Here is a 25200-nt window from a genome sequence, read left to right on the forward strand (position 1 = left end):
CAACAAACGCCTCTCGTTCTACGCCCCGAATCGCCAACTCCGCTCAGCCAGCCTCGCCCTTGCCACCGTACCACGCACCAGAAGAACAACAACAGGTGGCAGATCCTTCTCCTACCTCGCCACCAAGACCTGCTGGAACTCCCTCCCCACCCACCTCCGACTGACCCAAGACCTTCTCACCTTCAGGAGACACCTCAAGACCTGGCTGTTCGAGCAGTAGCAGCACCCCCCCCCCCCCCACCTTCAGCGCCTTGAAACCCTCGCAGGTGAGTAGTGCGCACTATAAATGTATTGATTAATTGATTGATTGATTGAATAGGGCTGTGCCTGCCTTCCACAATGCTGGCTCCACCCCCTGCGGTGTGTATGATGGCCCTGGCCCACACTAACAAAGGAAGAAGTTGTGCTCTGGCAGAGTGCACTCAGACGTGGTTCGGACTGGGTTCAGGACCCCTTACACCTAGAGAACAAAGACTTTTCGGGTATAAATATGAGAGCTGAAATCCCTGAACTTTAGATAATCCTGGAATTCAAGAAGAATCTTTGCAGAGGAGAAGAGCTGGAGAAACTGAAGAGAAGGACTGGCCTTGCTGTGTGCTCTGGGGCTAACTTGCAGTTGCTATTCTGCCAAGGAAAGGAGAAGGACTTTGCTGTGTTCTGTGCCCCCTGCTTGAAGAAGATCTCCAAGGGCCTGAGGAGAGCTGGCCTCCTGTTTTGAAGTCCCAGGAACAAAAGGACTTCACCCCCAACTCCCCCTGAACTCTGCTGTGTGATTTCTGATCTGCCTAGAGTACTTGATCCAATTGTGGGGTCTCTGGAGGTTGTTGCTGCTGTTTGGGAGCTGGATGAAAAAGAAGTGTGAAAAGAACTGCAAAACTCGTCGCATCACTCTTCCTGCGGCATGTTTCACCGGCGCATCTCGACAGCACGAGAAGATTTCCATCGCATCGCCGTGCCGCTGTGAAGCTCATCACATCGCCTGTCACCACTACAAGAACCAACGCATCGAGGGATCGCGACTGAAGAGGACCGACACCCCACAACACCGCCGCATCGATCGCTGTCGTATCCCAAAGATCAAAGCATCATACCTGTGCGAGACGCTTTCCCGATGCATCACTTGCGAACCGGAACCGGCACGAAGATTCGACGCATCGCTCCCCCTACAGACCGGACTCGACGCAACCCGTCCACTGCGTGCAGCGGGGCTGTCGCATCACCTCCTCAGGTTCTCAGGAGTGTCGCATCTCTTTGTTTTCCGACGCTGCAGCTGTTTGGCTTCGGAACTTTTGTCGTATCTACAGGTACTTTGTTGAAAAGTCACGCATCCCTAGATTTCTATGGTACAAGTTCATGAAACCTTTTTGAAGTCATATTTTTTAACTGTATATGTTGGATTTTTGTTGTTTTGGTCTTGTGTAGTTTAGATAAAGATACTTTCTTATTCTAAACTGGTGTGGAGTACACTTGTGGTGTTTTCTCGGTGTTACTGTGAGTGTTGGTACAAATACTTTACACATTGCCTTTGGGATAAGCCTGTCTGCTCGTGCCAAGCTACCAAGGGGGTGAGCAGGGGTTATCTAAAGTGCGTATCCCCCTTACCCTGACTAGAAGCAAGGGTCCCTATTTGGTCAAAGGTACCTACCTCTGCCAACTAGAGACCCCCAGTTCTAACATTGGTGGTCAGTGGTGAGGATTTGAACTTGTATTTGTATTTGACCCACAGTGATTGGTTTACATCACTAGATTAGTGCAGACCATTACGCAACCACATACTGTTTGTTCTGTTTCCTGGTGTCTTCCTGGAAGTATTTTTAATACTGAGACTCTGGTTAGTGTTGCACCTGTGAAGTCTTGGCAAAATGGAAGTAACATTTTTCCACCTGTATATCTACACAATGGAGGAGATAAAAGCTGTTTGCAAAGAGAGGGGGCTGCCTGTGGAGAGAGGGTCCACAAGGAGGGATCGTGAGGCACGCCTGTATTCCTTTGAGGTCAGAATTTGGGAAGCAACATTAACAGACGATTCTGAGGGGGAGGACTTCTCTGACAGTGAGGGAGAGAAAAGTGAGTGGCTTCTTGCTGTTCAGCGGAGGCTGAAAGAATTAGACCAGGAACTCAAGAGGCCTGAGATCAAGAGGGCCTTAGCTAAGAAAGAAGAAATGTGTGTAGCTCAGGAAGTGAGCTTTGCTGAGTTGGAGGTGGAGTCCAGCTCAGATGGTGGCAGCAAGATTGTGTTATCTAGTGCTGAGGGAGAAATACACACACCCAGAGATGTGGCGCCTGACTTGAGGGAGGGGGTTAACATACACCAGGGGGTTCAGGTTTATGAGGTAGCTCCATTGGTATGCCGTGTCCCGGAAGTAGATTGGGGAACTGACGCAGGGGATCATATTCCTAGATATTCCTAGTGGTGGGAGGTACACCCTACTGACTCTAGACGAGAGGTGCAGGGAGAGGGTTTCCCCCATGGTAGAAGTCCTGGTGTGTGAGTGTGGAGACCGCCCAGAAGAGTGTGGGTTGAGTGACAGAGACAGTCAGACACTGTCTTGCCATTCTCAGGAGAATGGTGTGGGATAGTGTGTGAGGCACTGGATGGTGAGGCAAAGGGTAGCTTGTTTAACATCTGTGGGGAGCTGTGTGATTCATTTGTTAGAGAGCATATTTTAAGTCCCTGTTTTCCAGAGCTATGCCAACATCCAGTGGAGTGTGAGTTCTCTGATTCCCGGGAGCTTGCGCTGGAGGCAGACCACTTGGTAGATTTCAGAGGGTCTGAAGAGGCATTTGGGAGTGATTATAAAAGGAGTGGCTCGGGTATCTTCCAGACCTGTGTGGTGGGAGAGGTTCAGAATAGCCCAGCTAGGTACCGGTGTAGTGGGAGGGGTATAGGGGCTCACGTCCTGTCTCAGTGGAGAAGGAGTGAGTGTGGGCAGTGTCCCAAGGTGCCCAAAACCCAGTCTCAGGGCCTTCAGGGTTCCCTTGGCACACCAAGTTGGGGGCCTAGGCTGTACTAGTAGGCCATTGGAGGGGAATCTCCTAGTGTCAGGAGAACCTGGAGTGTCGGTAAACTGAGCTCTAGTGGTTCTGGTGTCTGGCAGTGCCACTCCTAAGTGGCAGGTGCAGAAGTCCAGATGGAGGGGTGAGAGGGGGATGTGTTCCCCCTCTCTCCTCCACTTCCTTGTACATATCCCCCTAGTACCTCCTAGTGCTGCACAATACAGCAATTTTGGTTGCTGTGCTGTGTTGCACTATAAATTAGCACATCTCCTCAATAAGTCCAAATCAGTGTATCAGAGTTGACAATGGCCAACGACTTTTAAATATAAACGTCACCAAACACAGTAATATTAGCAGGGAACTAGCTCTGTGTCAATCATCAAACACACAGTCAATACTTTTTATGCAAACATGCCACAGTAATCCCAGACCTAAAAAAAGCACATTTGGGCTAATTATAAACCAATAAGGCATGAAATAGACTACATTCACTGCCAAACACTAAAACTCTGAACACAAGAATAGAGTACACTCCCAATGCAATAGCAAAAATATAATGCCGTCTTTCCCAGGGGCGTAGCTACCAGTGGTGCAACCGGTGCAATGCACCAGGGCACAGTGGTGGGAGGTGGCCCAACTACAACAGCCCCTTCAGCCGTGAGAGGGCACCTACAAGTATATGAGTTAGAGGTAGTGGAGTGGGGGGTCTGCAAACTCCCCAAAATAACCATGCTAGAGTTCATCATGATTCGTGTGCCTATGTGAGGGCAGCACTGTGAGTGTGGCGTCCCTGCATGTTATGGCTTTGTGTACATGCACTTTACAAGGTCCAAACCTATTGTTTTTCATAATTCTTATTAGGGTTACGGCTTTGAGTAGCAGAAATGCAGTGCAGTTAATTGAACTACAAGTTTGTGTATGAGAATGGTAGTGAATTTTGATATGGAAAATGCAAACTGTGTCAAGGCAGGTTAAGGAGTGCCAGTGGCATCTAACAGACTGAGATGTCACCTTGGTGAAGGGGCCTAGTTGCTTTGCTTGCACTAGTGTCCATGGCACGGCTGAGAACAAAATGTACGCTCTAGCATAATAAGATGTTTGAAGGAAATACTAGACTCAAAAGTGGCATATGCATCTATTTAACTGTACCTATCATCACCATCATCACAATTCTTTATTCGTATGTCAACCTATCAGCAATAGTAATATATACCAGTAGCACTTCAGAACCTCTTCACCTCACACGTCATCAAAAGATTTCTAGAAGCAGTAGAGAACTGCACCCCAAGGTCAGCACCTACATGTATGTGGAATCTTACTCTCATACAGTCACAGTAAATAAAAGCTCCATTTGAACCAGTGCATACAATGCATACAGCAGGACTGACTTTCCTGACTATGAAAACTGCATTCTAGTTGCAATCACATCTTCACTCACAGTAAGTGAATTGCAAATGCTCACAGTCCAGGAACCACTTTTACAAATACATAAGGTAGTCACGAAAATGGACTCACAGTTCATCCCCAAAGGGGTATCACATTTCCATGAAAATCAGTCACTGCGATTACCTATTTCCTTCCAACAATGAAAAGCATAGATAAAAAGGGCACTACAGACACTAGAGAACAGCAATGTATTGTCTGCAAGAAACAAAACAGTATAGAAAAGGGATTCAATTGTTCATGTCATTGGCACCAGCAAACAGAGGTTTGCCAGTCTCAAAGGGTACCATCACAATTAGGTTAGGACAAACCATCCCAACCTGCTACAAATTAGTAGGGAAAATGGTGGATAGCAAACCACCAAAAAAAAGGAGTCACACTAGCATTAATAGCAAATGTTTCTATAAAGGAAATATGCATGGCTACCACATGGTCAACAATCCACACATTCATTAACACCACTGTGGAGCTATCCACACCAATAGAGAGTCTCGAGGGAGACAGAATGAGAAACCCTTTTGCAACTCTACAATTACTTCAACCAATTCTCCCACACGAAGGTCATACCGCTATGTAATCTATGCACAGGAAGTGAATCCAGAAAGTATTAATGCTATAAACGGAAAAATATACTTAACTATAGTAATAGTTTTACAGCTTTAAAACTTTTCTGGGTTAACATACAAAAATCCCCGAATGAAGGGGTGTGGTTAATCAAAAATAGAGTAAAATGGTAGATTAGACTGGAAAGTAACCTTCTACTCGACAATTCCCAACCACAGCACTGAGACAGCCCTCATCGCGGCTTCCGATGACATCCGAGCCCAACTTGGCCAAGGAGAGACCATGGCGCTGATCCTTCTAGACCTCTTGGCAGGCTTCGCTATGGCCTCCGACCACACATTTATCACAAAACTACACAACATAGGCATCCAAGGAGCCACTGCCAAATAGATCGCCTCTTTTCTCACCAGAAAAGTCTGCCTTCCCATTCATCTCTGAACCTAAAGAAATCATCTATGGAGTATCCCAAGGATCCTTGCTCAGCCGCACCACATTCAACACTTCTATGGCACCTCTGGCCAGCATCCCAAAAACCCACAGACTCAACATCATATACTACGCCGATGACACCCAACTCATCCTCTTCCTCTCCAAAGAAACCACCAAGACCAGCTTCTACAACTGCATGACAGGGGTTGCTAACTGGATGAAGGACAACTGCCTAGAGCTCAACATCGACAAGACAGAGGTACTGATTTTCGGAAACAAAAGCTCCCCATGGGACACATTCTGGTGACCCTCAGAACTCGGACCTACTCCTACCCCCAGTGACTATGCTAGAAATCCAGACATCATTCTGGACAACAAGCTAACCATGACAACTCAGGTCAAGTCCGTCTCCTCCTCATGCTTCTTCATCCTCTGTATCCTTCATAAGATATTAAAATGGCTACCCCAAAGTTCAAGAAGCATCATCACCCAGGCCCTCATCTCCAGACAACTTGACTATGACAATTCTCTCTACACAGGAATTGCAGTTCACCTCCTCTGGTGACTATAGACCATACAGAATGCCACAGCCAAACTCGTCTGGGACCTTCCTAGACAAACCCACATCACCCACTACCTCACGGAACTCCACTAGCTCCCTGTACAGAAAATATGCCAGTTCAAGCTCCTGACCCATGCATACAAGTATCTACACTACTGCAAACCTGCCTACTTGACCCACTGACTGAACTTCCATCAACCCACCTGACACTTCTACTCTGCATCACTTTCTTTAAGACCTATCCCACCGCATCCAACATAGCAGTTGTGGAGGTCGCTCCTTCTCATACCTAGCAGCAAAGACATGGAACAAGCTATCTTTTCATCTACAGACCTCCCTATCTCCTCCAGAGTTTCCAAAGTCCTTGAAGACCTGGGTATTTGGCTAATCAACTGAATCCTGCCAGTGCCTGGATACCCTCACGGGTGATAAGAAGTGTTCTACAACTTTAGTGATTGATTGGTTGATCAATATTGGGCCCTCAGTACAAGTCACCAAAAAAAGGATAAAAAGAATCTAGAGACTGGGGCACTGTGGACTTACATCTGACATAATGGGGGATGGTACTACCCACGTGCTTGTTGGCACCCAAAAAAAATAAAAAAGAAGGGCAATTTCCGCCCAACAATAATGCACTGCATGTGAATCTCAACCAGATTCATGAAGCAAAAAATATTGTTACAGGTAAGCAACCTTTTCTTGACTTTGCATCTGCGCTGTCAGAAACATCCAGCATGCCCTTCCCTGTAGCTCACCATTATAAACTCTTATATAGGAAGAAAAGAAGTTGCAAAAAGGATTGCTAAAATTATGTGAAATTATGAAAAAGTTCATGAAATTCACTTGCTGGCTATTTTGATTTAAAAGTAGTCATGAGGGCATGGTTCACTATCAAACGTCAGATAAAATACAGGGAGGAGACAGACAGAGCAAAAAATATTTCCTGCAAGACATTTTGAACCATACTGAAAGATTTAAATAATGGGTTGTGTGATTGCTCGACCCATAGATCTACTTGCACTTTTTTTTTCTTTACAAAAAAATCTATCCAATTCTTTGTGAATATCATGAAAGGCGTAAAAACAAATCCAGTGTTTGGGAGTTGGATGTAAACCCACAACAGTAGGCATTGGAGGCCTCCACACTTGGGAGTTAGGGAGTGATATTGCCACCATTACCATTACAACCAACATCATTACCATCAATATTACAACCAACACAGTTTTTACTAACATGACCACCTCAATAGCAGCAACACGGTTACAGCACCGTTACTACCACCATTATCACAACTTTACCACCACAATTATCAACACCATAATTACCACCACCATTACCACTGTCAGAATCCCGTTCAGAGGGCCACGAGAGCTGCAAGGGGTTATTGGGCTCAATCAAGGTGGTTGAGGCCTTGTACTCCTGATGTTCCGGGGACCCTTCTACTAGAGGTCCAGCTCAACTGGGTCAAGCACCCCCTTGTGCACCTGACTTTTATTTAGGTAACATAGCGCGAGCAATTGAGGCTTCCTCAGGAGGAAGAGTAGATACAGATCAGTGAACATACATAACTCAATGTGCATGCAGCGCACACAATAAATCAATGTCCTGTTAAATACTTATTTTGTATAAAAGAAGTATTTTAATTCTAATTATATACATGGAAAGCTAAATGACATTCAGTAAACAATACCATAGTTGCCCTTTGACGCAGGCACCCTAATAGTTGTCCGGCCACCCCCCTAGCTACTACATTCGTATGTAACAGGTGTTCTCTTATTCCCCTCTACAAGGTCCTGTTCATGGGGTTTCTCCTTCTTGAACTCAGTCAATAAGGTGTAGTCACTTAGGGGATTATTTACAAGCCCCTTGTGCCGCTGGTGCATCACTTCTAATATGGGAAGAAGTGACGCACCAGCAGTGCGAAGGGCTTGTAAATAAGCCCCTTAGAGTTTAAGTAGGGTTACAAAAACCAAATATCCCTTGGGGCCTGGTAGGCTCAATTCCCATCTTACCCACTCTGGCAGTATGAACCCTGGCAGCACTGCAGTGTGGTCCTGGCCCAGATCGGCAAAGTTGGACTGCACACGCTCACACGTGCAGCACCTGGAAGGCATCGGCTCTCTCTCTGGGCCGCGCTTACCAGCTTCTAGACAATCAGAGTTGCTCCGGCTTCAGCCAAACGTGGTAAGTCTTGTTCTATCTCTTTCAGGGATGGGAACAGTCTCCTGGCTCTGGCAGGGCTCTTATGGCGTAACCTCTGTCCTTGGGCCTCCTCGGATTCAAAGCCTCCCTCGTCTAGGGTGTAGCAGCAATTTGGGTCATAGACAAGGACGAGGACCTCTGCACTTCGAGTGGCCCATCCTGGCATAATGAACCCCACTGTCCAGCCATGCTGGCCTCAGGTTACATCCTCCATGGCCCCTCGTAGCACACAGGGTTGTGGCAAGCTTCCCACACACAGATCATGACCTGATTGATGCGGCACAGCTTCTTGGCACACAGTGACCCCTTCTGGCATACTGGGTCGCCAACATCCACAACGCAGCACACAGACAATGGCCCGATCAGTGCGACACTGTCCTTGGTGCACAATGGCATCTCCTGGCATACGGGCTTGCCAAACTTCACAACACAGCATACAAGCAAAGGCCCGATCAGAGCAGCACAGCTCCTCAAACCTTGATCAGGAACCCCACACATCTGGGTTCCCCTGTGAATCTTGCTTTCTCCAAAACGCTCCTCTCCCTCAGGGGCACACTGGTCTTGGTGAGCAGACAGCCACTTATGCTCCAGGGCAGGTGATCTTGGTTTAGCTGGGTGATGTCCCCTCACCTAGCAGGTGGACTAGCAGGCTTGGCACCTAATCCTGGTTACAGGCTGAAGTATTGCAGAGCTTCACCTCCTTAATCAACCCAGCTGTATGCTCAGCAGATGACAACATATGAGGTCTCATACTTCCCTACTTTTTAGTTCTTTTCCAGACACAAAATGTGATTTAGGGTCTGGACCTTAGAAGTTTTATGTTGGGGTTCTACTTTGTGATATGAACATCTCTCCCCCTCATACTTCCTCTGTAAATATGTCACAGTAGCCAGGACTCCAAAGCTGATTAACCCAGAACATGTTTCATGGGAGTGACCAGAGTTCACAAATGGATGTCAGCCACAGTGATCTGTGTATCAAAGGTTAATCCCAGGCCCTCAGCCCTACCTTTTATGATTCCCTTGTCAGCCCCATCTCCCTCTTCCTGAGCTGTACCCAGGCCTTTTCCTTTTGATCTGTCACTGAATCAAAGAGCCCTTTTAAATGCACAGGGTGAGACTGGCGCCCCCTCACCCAGTGCTTGTACCACCTAGCTTATAGGAATGCAGCAATATACAATTCTGTCTGGGCGAGATTTCTCTTCTCCTAATGTTTCCACCAGGCAGGCCCATGGTCCTCCTGTTATGTACCAGTGCAGGCATTTCTGCCCTAAGCATGCATTCACAGCACACTCCACTGTCTAGTATTTTTGTGTTATTGTACCATGCTACCACCATAATTTCCACATGCAGCACAAGCACTCAGTCTGCACACACTGTTCAATACTACAGTCTCTCTGTACTGCAGTTAAATACCCTCTGGCAATGCACACACATTTACCATGTGCACATTGTTCCACACTGCACCCTCTGTGTAGTGTATGTCTTGCACGCTCACATGCACTCACCACATGTTTTCATTACGTACACACTTCTATATCAGCCTGATGTAGGCAAAGGGTGAGAGTTAAACACAGCAGCGGAACCTTGATAATGGTGAGTGAGCCTGTAGGCCTCACTCCAATGACTATGGGTAAAAAGGACCTGGTCACTACTAATCATCACACGGTATGCTGCCACCACCGCACTCATGCTATTTAACTCCTGGTGAAGGCAGTAGCCTTCCACCACTAAAAGGGTGGTGCTTAGGGTGCCAATCCCAGTCCAAAAAGACCTCAATCCATGAGACAGGCCTATGCCATGGCGCACAGGCATGATCCATGTTCGCCTATGACTGGAAAAATCAGCATAGGGGGTCCAGGCATCGATACAGTTGGGCACTCAGGGCAAAGGTACATGTCTTTACCATGCAGAGGACTTTTCCATCCCAGCAAACAACTTGCATGATCATTACCACCATGATTCCTACCATCATAACCATCACCATTACTATTAGTGTCATTACCACCACCATTTCTACATCCACTTTGGACACTGCTACCACCGATTAAATTACATTTTGACACCATTACCACCAACCACATTACAACCAACATTACTATTACTAAGAACAATGCTATATCTATTGTCACCATTACAACAACTTACCATACATTGATACAATCAACATCAAATGTTAACTCAAGAAACAAACTGCAAGAAACCCAAAAATGCCCATACAAAAAAGAATAGCCTTGTCGTAAAAATTAAAATGTTCTGAAATTCACAAGTTAAAGTGCCGCCTTCAGTCTGGTCTCAACCTGGCCATACTAAGTCAACCTACCAGGGCTGTTATTAGTAGTGTGGAGGTATATGATGTAGCTATGTGGTGGAATGATACATATGATGGAAAGTTGCTAGGTATGTGGCCATATGATAGTAGTTGTGCGGTGATTTGATGGTTGGTGTATGTTAGAAATGGGAGTTCTGGTTGGCTAGGGCATGCGCCTAAGCCAGGCAGAAATCACTACTCTAGTCAGGGCAAGGGAGTTACACGCTGAAGATAACCCCTGCTCACCCCTTTGGTAGCTTGGCAGAGCAGTCAGACTTATCCCAGAGGCAATGTGTAAAGCGTTTGTGCAACACACTCACACAGCAGCGACACACTAGGCACGCCGCAAAAGAAACTCCACTCAACGTTATTTAATTATTTAAAAATAGCCTTTGTATTAACCATTAATAAATTAGAACCGAATCACATATATACACTGTGCCACGTGGCACTTGTCATGACTTTACAGGGATTATATACATCAAGATGCCAATCAGGCAATTGTCATACACATTGCAGTTAGGGTGACCAGTAGCTACTGGTAGGATTGCTCATAGCACAAACCATTAGGCATAACCAAAATATTGGTGCTTAGCAGAGCACCTTACTCATAGCCATCATCATGAGCGCACCATAGTGAATGCTTATAAGAATGTACATATCATAAACACATCATGCCCATAACAGCAGTTACATAAGATCCTCAATGGCAATGTACCTTTGCAACCAAAATAATGCAGAAGTCACTGTGTCCCCAGGCACGTATTACTCACAGCTAGTGGAACTCCCAAAGCATACCATGTTGTTCCTGCCGAGTAGGGAGACACGGCTTCACTCCCCGTGAAGTAGCCATAGTGTCTTTCCAGAAGGTGGCAATTCTCGCCAGGGGGGCCTCCGTTTAGGTCTCACGCCCGTTGCTGAGTTCGGTTGGGGAACCCTCAAGGGCTCGCACAACTAGCACACATCAGACGGCGGCTGCCCACAAACCTGTGGCGCAGCTGCCGCAACCAGGCTGTGTCAGCCCAATAAAAGTGCGGCCAACAACAGGAATCCAGCGGGAGGGCCCGATCGGGCTCTCCCTCAATGGCGTCAGCCCGGTTGTGGTACAGCCGCTGATGACTGCAGCTCCTCTGGCCCTACTGTGCCTCGTTCTTGGCCCGGAACTGAGGCGTGTCATCCAGTGGTCCTCTTTCCTCGCGCCACCCTGGTTGATCACCAGAGTTCTCTTCAGGACAGTAGCGAGACCCAGAGAGAAGTCTCCGTCGGTCCCGCATAAGGTTGGGAGCTTCGTCTCACTGTCGGGCCCTGCCCACAACCAGGCTCAGCCTCTCCCTGACTTCCGGCAGCTTCTCCGCACAGCACAAACACACTCTGTACCCACGACATTGTTGAGGGTAGAGCACACTTCTTGGGCTCCTAGAAACCAAATTGAGAGCACCCTTCATGCACTACTGGGGTGCAGACACAGTGCGAAGGAGCATCGCAAAGGTGGAAAAATAAAGCACTCAGCTTGTCCCCACCATGGAGACACGAACCAGGGACCAGGCAGCGCTCACCAGCACTTGGTGTAAAACAAATAAAGCGCTTGCCCGGCACTAAGGTCTCCCGCCCACAGGGCAGGTCACCATGCCTTAAAAGATCACTGGGAGAGATCACTGGTGGCAGAGAACAGTGCATAGGCAGGCCAGCACACGGGGTCCCTTAGCAGAGTGGTAGTCCCTTCAGCTGCCCAACAGTAGGTAGTCCAGATGGCGGTTCCTCCTGGCACGCAGCAGTCCTCTGGTCCCACGCAGTTTCTTCTTCCCAAGTTCCAGTTTGTTCACCAGACATGGGGTCACAGCCCCAGTCCTTATAATACTAAAAGTCATTGTTCTTCCCCCTGGCACAGGGTTCTAAGCCCAGTCCAAACCAGTTCTGGGTCCCTTTTCAAGTGCACAACCACCTCCATTGTTCGTGTAAGCCCTTGCCCCAGACACAGCACAAGGGGGACGGAGCCATCATTGTGGAAGGCAGGCAGAGCCCTATTCAGGTGCAGGTGCTACTCCTCCCACCACTCCAAATGCAGACCAGGCCTATTAAGCCTAGTGCTGACTCATCCAGACTCTCTGGAGCCACTGCAAGTCCCTAGCCCCTGTCACTTCCAAGGCCAGACAGTCAATACACAACTGGCAGGCACAAAGACACAAAGCACGCAGAAGTACCTATTTCTAAAAGTGGCATTTCTAAGATAGTAATAATAAATCTGCGAACACCAATATGCAGCATGTATTACCATCATTCCAAACATATACCAAACTTTATAACGCTACCCCTCTCATGTCAGGAATTACCACTGAAGCACATATCAGGGAATCGCCAATGCATCCTTAAGAGAGGGCAGCCTCACAGCAGTGAGAAACCAAATAGGCTGTTTGTCACTACCTGGACATGCCACACAGTTAAGGCACATGTCCTACCTTTTACCTACACCGCAACTGCCCATCGGGCTACCTAGGGCCTACCTCAGGGGTGACTGATATGTAGAAAAAGGGGAGTCACAGATGTGGCAACCACTTTATGTGCCATGTCACAGGGGCAATAGCTGCGCGTGCAGGCCCTGCACAGGCGGAGGCCTAACACAGGTTTGAAAGGCTACTTTGGTGGGTGGTGCAAGCAGCGTTGCAAGCCCACCAGTAGCATTTAATTTACTGGCCCTGGGTATATAAGATTCCACTGTGCAAGGTCAATTAAATATGCCAAACAGGTGTAGACCAATCACGTTTACCATAGAGAGCACATGCACTTTAGCACTGAACAGCAGTGATAAAGTGCCCAGAGTCCTAACACCACCAACAACCGGTCAGCAAAAATACAGGAGGAAGGGAAAAAGTTCTGGGATGACCCTGCAAAAAGAGCCAAGTCCAACAGTGTATCTCTGCTTGTGCAGTGGTATAGGTAGGTGGGTGTTCAGCTGCATGATTGTGTCTTTGCATGTGATGTTGTTTGCTTGGATTTATAATGGTGACTGATGAGTGTCTTAATAAATGAGAGTGTTAGAGTGGTTGTATCATGACAGCTCTAAGGTGTGTTTATGGTTGCATGTTGATGGGTGTATGTGTCTTATCAGTTAAGTGATAGAATATCGATGCTAAAAACATTGATGTTCTAAATCGAAAAACAAATATCAACTACAAAAATATTGACTCCAATACCTTAACAGGTAAGTACAAAAATATTGAATCAAAAATATTGAATTTAAAAAATAGATGCAACAAATATCGATTAAAAAATATAAAAAAATAAAATAATATATGTTAAATATATCAAAATATTAATATAATCTTTAACATAATGTATTCAATTTAATATATATTTTAACTACATATAAAAATAACCTTAAAAAAATATAAACACACAAACATAATAATTTATGCATATACATAAATTAACTTTGGAATAATTTATTAACTATTATCTTTATTTAATATTTAAACTTTTCAATTATATAAAAATAACATATATACATATATCAATAATTTAAACTAAAAAACATAACCCTTATATAATTAATTAAAACATTTAACAATTTAAAAAAAAAGAAAACTGACACTACAGTCAACACTGAGGGGAGCGCAAATTGTACCATGATGCAAAGGATCAAACTTTTCTGGGTTATCATGTAGTGTCTGGCCACACCCTTTTCCCTGCCCAAACTGTTTTTCAAGACCTCCTCTACCATTTATCACACATTCCTAATGTTTCTTTTTGTAAAAATAGCATTCCAGCCAATTGATTACACTTTATCTGGCCCGATCCGGAGAGTAGGGCCCGAGCCGGAGAGTACGGCCTGGGTGCAGATTGTTCGGCCCGGGTGCGGAGAGTCCAGCCCGACGTAAAGATACGACTCGTAAATGAACTCTCTGAATATCAAAAGTCGTAAATGACTTCTGTGGATACCTAAACTCGTAAAGTTAGACTTTTGTCTCATATTACCTTTGTGAATCAGCCCCATTATCTATAGACCGTCACAAGTTTATGATCCTTGAAAATAAATCAGACATAATCTGTAAGAAATTCACTTTGCTCCATCCACTGATAACTAATGATATGAGTTATTGTTTTAGTGAATGTCCATATTGCCTTGGGTGTATGAACAAACTACATTAGGAAAATACTGAGAGTAGAAACTTTTTTACAGTTATTGATGGACTGTGATTAGCACAGCACTTACTGACAATGTAAATAAAACTTTTCAGATTTTCCCATTATGTATTTATAACAGAAGATTATTTTTGCATTTAAAGTGTTTATTTCAATAATTTGCAGACTGTGATCAAGATTTCTAAAGAGCTCCACCCTGGCAGGATACCTCTTTGGGTGATTCTACTGAGTGCTTTTGCTGGACTTCTTATTCTCATGCTGCTGATACTGGCTCTGTGGAAGGTAAGTATATGGAATGTGAAGTGTTAGAAACAGATATCAACAATACTCATATGGGATTCACAGTAATTTCCCGTGCTTTTAATTTGTGTAGAATAGCTCAAAGTAAGTTTAATGTGGTTCTACTGGAAAAAAAGGTAATGTTTTGCTTGCTTTCCACAAACAGATATGATGCAACTTTAGATGTTATAATTTGCAAATGAGCTAGCGATTAAAATAAAGCATAATGATCAACTGAGGGGCCGAAAAACTACGAGCCGTACGGTGTTTACCGGCCGACTCGTACAGCTGTACGAGCGAGCAAGTACGATGCGAGCCACGTGACATTCACCGACCGAGTCGTTTCCGGGTCCAAACTGCTCCGTACGTCTCGGTCGGAAGCTAATCGTGGCGTGAAATGGATGCGATTTACAACTGAGCCAGTACGATGCATGCGTTGGACAGCCTGTGTGAGCCGGAGTGTCCGACTCACAAAAGCTCCCGGAGTCGGACTTCGGGGGTCAGCGTCGGACCCTCTGACACCCGCAGCCCTATGACTCGGACAAAGGGGCAGACCTATGGGTCTCCCCAACACAGGCATGTATGGTGCGGATGGCACCGATGCGTACCTACTGTAGGGGGCGCACTTGTTCGAGACGTACCCATTCAGTCAATGGGAGCGCATGTACGCGTTGTACAACTGGTTCCCATTGACTTCTATGGGAGTCCGACCGAACCGAGTCCGACAGCATACGTGCGCATCGTACTCGCTCGGTCAGACTGTAGGGGTCCAGCTTGGTCGGAAAGCACTCTGGATCTGACTCGGTCGGAGTGCTTTCCGACCCGGATCGGAATCGGCCCCTGAGTGTGCATTAGCCAGCCTTTTGCCCTCCTTATATTTTTTATTGCATGACAATGTGTCAGTACATGATAGTTGTCAACTAAATAGAATACTGCACTAGCATTTAATTTTTGGAATAAGAAAGCAAATAGGTTGCAACTATAACACCGTTTTTTCTGCAAGGTAATTTGAATACGTAGTACTTAGAATATTGTCTTAACAACTAATACTATACTTCATTTAAAATTATTGTAGCAAAACAATCTCAAGAAATATGTCCTCTGGAAGCCCCTGCTGATTATTGGCTTCATCATCTTGTTGCAGTTCATATCAAAGTTCTGCATGCTATCACCAATAAATTAAATAAAATGTTTGGGGAATAGGGCCCGGCATACAAGGACATGCACATTTCTTTTAAAATAAGTTTCATTTATGACAAAGGCTGTGGCTTCAGACTGAGTCTGATTTACAAAGCTTTCTTCTGTGGGTAAATGTGTATTACTAGCATGAGTTGTAAAGGTGAGTACCAGAAAATGTAATGCAAGATTGTTAGGACACGGTTAGAATATTGCGTTTTATTCCTTCACTCTACATTAAAACATTAAGAAGTCTGTGAAAAGCACCTTCTTGTTGATTACGCACAATATAATGTTTCATATAGGAATACATTCTAAAATGACTCAAACCTATTATTATTATTTTTTTAAAGTGTAAACAGTGACACTGTCATCCGCATTAAGCTTTACTTTGTTCTAACAAGTCTGTCTTTAGAAAAAAAGTATATACTTGCTTGAACAACCCATTCCATATAGCCTTCACACACCACATACATCCCTCAGTGCAGCTAGAACTATGCTAGATAAAAGTGATGGTAATGCATCTAAAATGAAAATTAATACATCATATTTGATCACAGGTAAAATGCTCCTTCAGTTAAAGAGCTTATCTTCCACAGTTCCCATTCAGATGCATCGATGAATGCACAATGTTCACTCAAATTTATTTCTAGTACACTGAGGGTCAGATATATATATATATTCACTGAAAAAACCATAGGTTTCACACATGTTATAGTTAGCTGGACATTTCACTCGTAAAAAACCATTGAAATTCCCCCGTTATAGTTAGTGCAGGCAACTATAACTCACGCGACCGCAATCCTCTGCTGATGCTAATACTGTATTTAGACACTTATTTGCCCATGTCTTCTTCCATTAAATTTTAGCTATACATATATTGCAAATATTTTTTTTTCATAAAGACACATATGTCATCAGCAGAGGATTGCGGTCGCGTGAGTTATAGTTGCCTGCACTAACTATAACGGGGGAATTTCAATGGTTTTTTACGAGTGAAATGTCCAGCTAACTATAACATGTGTGAAACCTATGGTTTTTTCAGTGAATTTGCAAGGTTTTTTAAATGCTAATTCCTAACTATAACGTGTGTGAAACCTATGTTTTTTCAGTGAATTTGTACGGTTTTTTAAATGCTAAGTTACTTTACGCCGTTCGTGGCGTGCGCGCCCACTTCACGCAGTTCGTTCCGTGCGCGCCCGGTGCGCTTCGCGCACCGTGCGCGCACAGTGAGCACGCGGTGCGCTTCGCGCACTGCGCGCCCACTTTATGCAGTTAGTGCCGTGGGCCATGCCGTGGGCCATGTACGCACGATGCGCTTCGCGCATCGTCCACACACGGAGGACATATTATGCGCTTCGTTGTGAAAGGTTATCTATTAAATGATCAAAATTATACATATGCCATGCACAAAAGGTGCCTTTCGGGCACCATTTGCACACGGGGTGTGGAATATGTGAATAATTTTTTTTTTTTTCATTTTTTTTTACCGTACGCGTACGGTAAGCGTAATCGGCGTTTTAAAAAAAAAATAAAAAATGAATTTTTGGCCTTGGGGGTTCTTTTGGGACACCCTCACCATGGATAGGTGGTTAGGAGCTGTCTAGCCTGCCCCTTTTTATGTTATCCAACTTTGATTTTCCTCCCCCCCTCAGATTGCGAGAGAGAAAATGGCGGCCGACACTTCCTGGTTTCGAGCGATTCAAATGTTTACTAAGATCTAACAGCCAATCAGAATCGCGCTCGCGCACGGCACCGTACGCGTACGGTAAGCTTACCGTAAGCGCACGGTAAGCGCACGGTAAGCTGCCACAGATATATATATTGATTTAAATGCTATTTTCTCAGGAACTACTGAACAGATTTACACCAGACCTACAAAAGGCACTTCCTTGACCAGTAGACTACCTCTCTGCCAAATTTCAAGTAACTCTGTTCAGCCGTTCGGGCTGTAGCTGTGTCTAAAGGTCCTATGGAAAAATGCATGGGGAAAACGCGTTTTGGGACCCCCCTTTTTTATCTCAGCCCCCGCTTGACGAATCCCCCCGAGACTTTGAGGGTAGGAGCGGAGCGTAGCGCCCCATTAGTTTTGAAAATTTCGCGAGGATTCGTCGACCGGCGCCAAAGTTATTCCAAATAGAATGTTGCGGATTTCCTATGGAAACAGGGTCCTAACTATAACTACCTACTGGCGACCGCCAGTAGGTAATATATATTCAAGTTCAAGTTCAAAATGTTCGCAAGTATGGTACATTGGACCATGGTAGGCAGGGGGCAGGAGGAATTGGGGTAGGGACATGGACTCGGATAACAGGACAGGAGGGACATTGAGAGGTGCACCAAACTGACCCTACAGGGCAGGCATCAGGGTTTGCAGCAGCACAATACACCACACAGGGCATGCGGGACGGGAGTGCAGCACAACAATCCATAGAAAGCAATAGGGAGGGGACAGGACCATGCACATGGACAACAGACAACAGAGGGGAAAGAGGCAATGGTAGCTAGCTGACCATAATGGACAGACAGGAGAGAAAGCTGCAGCATAACAGACCATAAAGGGCAGGAGGGACGGATCAGGGGCATTACAATGGAACCGACAAGCCAGGAGGGAGGGAATAGGGGTCTGCACATGGAAACAGAGGGCTGGGGGCAAGGGGGCAGGGCAGGAGCAGCAAGATTACCATGGAGGTCAGGCAGGATGGGCACTAGAAACAAGACACACCATGGAGAGCAACAGCGAGACTATGATGGCATACACACAGACCATGGAGGGAAGGTGGGAGGGGGTCAGGAGCAGCTAGCTGACCACACAGGGAAGGTGGGAGGGGCCATGGCAGCACAGAAGACCATGCATGGCAAGCGGGAGGGTTAGTGGCAGCACAATGGCTATGATGGGCAAGAAGGAGGGTGCAGGGGCATGCACAAAGGACCATGGAGGATAGAAGGGAGGGTCAGGACCTGGGCACATCATCCATGTGATAATCTGATGCACCTCCTCACACCCTAATATAACCTTTGATACACCCACTCTAAAATACAGACTATCATTTTCGAAACCATAGACACACCAATACCAGTTACTACATACCCACTTACTGATTCCTAGGTCTACACACACGGTCACTCATTCACCCATACAGTCACTCATACATGCAGTCACTTATCAATACAGCACTATCATTTGCACTCATACACCTATACAAACACTCACACATTGCCACTCATCCATAGATTTACTCACACACCTAGTCAGTCATGCAAAGAATCATTCACACTCCCATTTACTCACCTATACAGTTATACACACACCACCTCACTCATTCATGCAGATACTAACACATACTTACTCTCTTATAAAATCACTGATACAAGCACACACTCATCCATACAGCCACTCTCACAATCACTCACTCTCACATATAGTGATTTACACACCCCAACACTCATATATACTGCCTTTCACATTTGTAGTTACTCACACATGTACCACTGAGACAACCATTCACTCACCAACACATCCATACACATACTCACCCATCCCCTACAGCCCTTCACAGATAAACTCTTGAACCCATACACCCAGTAAATTACCCACTCACACATCTATGCACAGAGTCACATACCCCCCACCCACCCACAAAGACATTCAGGCACCCATACAGGTACTCAGGCAACCAATCAATAACCCATATAGACACTCATGTAGCTACTCACCAACCCATGCAGCCGCTTACACGCCAACTAACAGACTGATACAGACATTCACACAGTTTAGTAACTAACCCATGCATTCAGTAAGACATGTTTAATAACTCACTTATACAGTCAGTCACACACCTATTAAATCATCCATTCAGTCAAAAACCCACTCATTCTTCAATACATCTTGACCTATATATCTATATATATATATATCTATATTCACTGAAAAAAACGTAGGTTTCAGGGGTGTTATAGTTAGCTGGACTTTTCACTTGTACAAAACCATTGAAATTCCCCCGTTATAGTTAGTTCAGCTAACTATAACTCGCGCGCCCGCAATGCACTGCTGATGACATCACATATTACATCACTCATGACATGGTCAGTGACATCACTCATGACATCACTGATGACATCTCAAATGACATCACTGATGACATCACTGATGACATCATCCAGTGCATGTGTGTTTTTCTGAAAATTAAATATGTTTTATATATGTATATCTCAAGATCGATGGAAGAATAAATGGGTATATAAGTGTCTAAATGGATGATTTGTTTTTGAAAAATTGATTGTGTAACTGACTGATTAAGTGTATCATAGTGAATACATGGCTTAGTGAGTAATGTTTAAATATGTAAATATCTGTATCAGTCTCTCACTTTGTGTATAAATGGCTGCATGGGTTGGTGAGTAGCTACATGGGTGTCTATATAGGTTATTAGTTGTTTTTTTGAGTATCAGTCTGAGTGTCTGCATGGTTCGGTGGGGGGTATTACGTAGTGCATAGTTGCATGAATGAGTGACTCACTGTTTGTATGTGTTGAAGACAGCATGTGTGCAGGACTGTATGGGTGGATGAGTGTGTGTATGGGTGTGTTAGTGAGTGAATGACTGTCTCAATAGTGTCTTTATGAGTAACTACATATGTTTTAAACTAATATATGTGACTATTGGTGTATATAAGTGAGTATATGTGAGATTGAGAGATTGAAAGAGTTCCTGTATGAATAAGTATGTGTTTCTATAAGTGATTGTTTAAAAGACTAAGTATGTGTAAGTTTCCGTAGAAGTAAGTGTGGTGGTGTGTGTATAACTGTATATGCAAGTAAATGTATGTTTGATTCTTTATTAGCATGAGTGACTATTTGTGTGAGTAACTCTATGGATGAGTGGCATTGTGTAACAGGATGTATAGGTGTATGAGTACATATGATGAGTGAGTACATGTATGAGTGACTGTATAGGACTGTTGGTGAATGAGTGGATGTGTATGTGGATCTTAGAATTACTGAAGAGGTTGTTGTAGCTGGTATTGGTATGTCCATTGTTTTGAAAATTGTAGTCTCTATTTTTGAATGTGTGTATCAAAGGTTATATTAGGGTGAGAGGAGGTCTGCCACTCTATCACAAGGATGATGTAATCAGTGATGTCATCAGTGATTTCATTTGAGATGTCATCAGTGATGTCATGAGTGATGTCACTGATCATGTCATGAGTGATGTAATATGTGATGTCATCAGCAGTGCATTGCGGGCGCGCGAGTTATAGTTAGCTGAACTAACTATAACGGGGGAATTTCAATGGTTTTGTACAAGTGAAAAGTCCAGCTAACTATAACACCCCTAAAACCTACGGTTTTTTCAGTGAATTTCTGAGGTTTTTTAAATGCTAATTCCTAACTATAACGTGCCTGAAACCTATGGTTTTTTCTGTGAATTTCAAAGGTTTTTTAAATGCTAATTTCTAACTATGCCTACAGAGATAGGACATGTGAAGAAAAAAGAAAAAATGCACAGAAAGAAAAAAAAGAAGTGCAGAAAGAAGCAACAGAAGTCCTCAAAGACGAAGAAAAGTGCAGTAAGAAGGATAACGTGCAGAAAGAACAAAAAGAAGAGCAGAAAGAAGCCTTGTTGCAAAATCATCCTGTACCCTCAACTTTTTCAGACGGATGTGTCCGTTTTTAGTTGGGAGATTAAGTTCATTTGAATCCTGAGGGTCCCTAGGGTCCAACTAGCCCACTAGGTACCTTCAGTAAGTGCCACAGAGCTGCGTTGCAGAGAGGTGTAAAAAGTGGCACGGCCTGGACCACCTCTCTGCAATGCAGCTCAGTGGCGCTTACTGGAAGCACTTGGTGGGCTAGTTAGCCCCCAGGGGCCCTCAGTATTGAAGGGAAATTATATCCCCAATTTAAAACGTGCCATAGTACGTGTTTGCACACGTCACCTCAGGCCCCGTCCCCTCCCTTCACCACTGTGTAAACGCGCCCTGTGGCTGTTCTAAGTTGAGAGATTAAGTCCCCTTGAATCCTAAGGGTCCCTAGGGTCAAACTAGACCACTAGGTACCTCCAGTAAGCGCCACAGATCTGCGTTGCAGAGAGGTGTAAAAAGGGGCTTGGCCTCAGAACACCTGTCTGCAGCGCAGCTCCCTGGCGCATACTGGAGATGCCTGTTGGGCTAGTTGGCCCTCAGGGACCCTCAGTATTGAAGAGGAATTAATTCCCCAACTTACAACTCGCCAGGGGGCGCGTTTGCAGAGTGCTGCAAGGAGGGGGCGTCGCCTCCGGCACGATGCCAGTCTTTTATTAATTTTAATTTTTCCCCTTCTTATTCTAATGTATTGGCCCTGATGACCCCATCCCCCAGGGCCTGTCTCCTAATTATATTTTTTTGACCCCAATCCCCAGGGCCGGCCACTGTTTTTTAATATTTTAAAAAAATATATATTTATAGACACACCTAGGACATGCTGGACAAACCGTACGTACCTATCACCATGACGATTTGTGTGATATTCATTAAAAGGCGACTATGCATACAATGAATCCACGTGGAATGTATTTACACCACTAGTGAAGCTCTGACATGTCTGATGCCCTACCGTGCCTAATCCCGGTAGACACCCTTGTCGTTTATTTATACAAACATGGGTAGCTATTGACGGGCACATTTAATACACATGCACACCAAGCCATTCAAAGGGGATTCGACAAAAATTCGACCAAAACTATGCAAGAAACCCCCCTCACGATTAATAAAACACACATCCACTGCCGGATGTGTAATACATTTATTTTACTCTCTGGAAAGGGGACGAACATCACTCGAGAGTCACAGCGCGCTCCTGGCAGAGCCCAATGCTGTGTTACACCCACCATTGCCTGCTGAGTGCCACACACCTCTGTGTTGTATTCCACTAGCTAGTGCATATGCTATGACACTCTCTAGCCCATGTGCACTGTAACACCACCCCGTGAATATGTCATGCCACACTTGTCTTCGCACGGGTTATATTGCCCCATCTAACGTGCCTTCCTCGATGCCTATGTTATAACACACAGTGCTATGCCATACATATTACAATCTGGGATCCATATCTTTGTCACAGTGCATATGCAACGTTACACTCCCCAGCACATATTTTATATTACAACTTTAGAGACTAGTTAGGTTACACAACACTGCCCTGTGCATATTACACTCCAAGGCGCATATCACATGGCACGCGCTAGTGCCTGTGCTATCTCACGCTCTCCAATGAATCTGTCATTGCGCACAATGTATTGCATATTATATTTCACGCCCGGTACATCTTATATCACACTTTTTGGTGCATAGTTTATACCATACACTATATCTAGTTTTCATTTTCAATCGTGCTCTCAGGACTATGTTCTATATAACACTGTGTTCACCTACCCTTTTCATGGGCATTACATTTTGCGATAGGGAGGGGAGGGTCAGGGGGTGTTTCTGCCAAGTGAGCCCGGAGTCACAGTCACAAACGTCCTCTTCTTCCTGAATAAAAGTGAGATTATGCTGCATACTTGTTCATATTTTAAGTAGTTCGCACAGACACACGTTTTAAAAACAATAAAGTTCCTAATACCCGCCTTCTCTGAACAGTTAGCTTGCTGCCCCATCCCCCTCCTCCCTATCCTCTGTTGTGTGAATCCATGGACTAGCCTCCTCCCTCCTGCCATGCATGGTCTGATGTGCTGCCACTGCCCTCAATTTAGTATGATGTACCAGTCCACTCCTCCTGCCCTCCATTGCCCAATTCTATGTCCCATCATTGACCTCCTGCTTAAACTCTGTGCTTAGCTTGCTGCCCCTATTCTCCTTCCCCCTGCCCTCCGATGTCTTTGTGCATGCCCCTGCTCCATCCTTTTTGCCCACCATGTTCCATGGACCTGCCACTCCTATCTACTCTGAGTGTTCTGTTGAGCTGCCACTCCCCTCCCACCTGCCTAGCATTGTCAGATGACTGTAACCTGTCCCTGCCACCTCCACCCTGCCTGTCCACATGCCATGCCCCTATCCTCTTCCTCCTGTCCTACTTGGTCCATTGTACTGCCACACCCTTCTGCCCTCCCTGGTCTGTTGTGCTGCAACTGCTCCTCCTGCCTGCCCTGTGCGGTCTGTTGTGAGGCCCCTTCCCCTGAGCTTTCTTGTCTGTGCACAGGTCCTGACCCTCCCTTCTATCCTCCATCGTCCTTTGTGCATGCCCCTGCACCCTCCTTCTTGCCCATCATAGCCATTGTGCTACCACTAACCCTCCCACTTGCCATGCATGGTCTTCTGTGCTGCCATGGCCCCTCCCACCTTTCCTGTGTGGTCAGTTAGCTGCCCCTGAACCCCTCCCACCTTCCCTCCATGGTCTGTGTGTATGCCATCACAGTCTCACTGCTGCTCTTCATGGTGTGTCTTGCTTCTAGTGCCCATCCTGCCTGACCTCCATGGCTATCTTGCTGCTCCTGCCCTGCCCCCTTGCCCCCAGCCCTCTGTTTTCATGTGCAGACCCCTACTCACTCCCTCCTGGCTTGTCTGTTCCATTGTAATGCCCCTGATCCATCCCTCCTGCCCTTTATGGTCTGTTATGCTGCAGCTTTCTCTCCTGTCTGTCCATTATGGTCCTGCCTCTTGCCCCTCTGTTCTCTGTTGTCCATGTGCATGGTCCTGTCCCCTCCCTCTTGCTTTCTATGGATTGTTGTGCTGCACTCCCGTCCCGCATGCCCTGTGTGGTGTATTGTGCTGCTGCAAACCCTGATGCCTGCCCTGCAGGGTCAGTTTGGTGCACCTCTCCATGTCCCTCCTGTCCTCTGTTATCCAAGTCCATGTCCCTACCCCATTTCCTTCCATGATCCAATGTAACATACTTGCGAACATTTTGAACTTGGTAAGAGGGAGATTTTGAAAAAAAACTGGGGTTTTGATTTTCCCCTTTGAGTTACATTGAAAAAGAGGAGATTGTAGACAGGAGACAGATAAAATAAAGCCAATTTGAGCTTAAAAACATTGGACGTTTCCTGGCTGAATCGGGTCTGTTGGCATGTATGGTTGTACTACCATTGCCTCTTCCTTCTGCCCACAATGGTCTATCACATTG

The 25200-nt window shown here is 45.4% G+C and overlaps 1 protein-coding gene across 2 annotated transcripts in view; it reads left to right on the plus strand.

Annotated features, from left to right (window-relative positions):
• The window catches only part of ITGA1 (integrin subunit alpha 1), an 880323-nt gene that overhangs the window by 842125 nt on the left and 12998 nt on the right, over nt 1-25200 (plus strand). For both annotated transcript variants that reach the window (XM_085631246.1, XM_085631248.1), the window contains exon 29: nt 14813-14929. In XM_085631246.1, coding sequence (XP_085487372.1) covers nt 14813-14929 — 117 coding nt within the window. The remainder of the gene's footprint in view (nt 1-14812; nt 14930-25200) is intronic.

The sequence above is a fragment of the Triturus cristatus genome, chromosome 2_1 (genome assembly GCF_964204655.1).
Source record: "Triturus cristatus chromosome 2_1, aTriCri1.1, whole genome shotgun sequence".
NCBI classification, from domain to species: domain Eukaryota; kingdom Metazoa; phylum Chordata; class Amphibia; order Caudata; family Salamandridae; genus Triturus; species Triturus cristatus.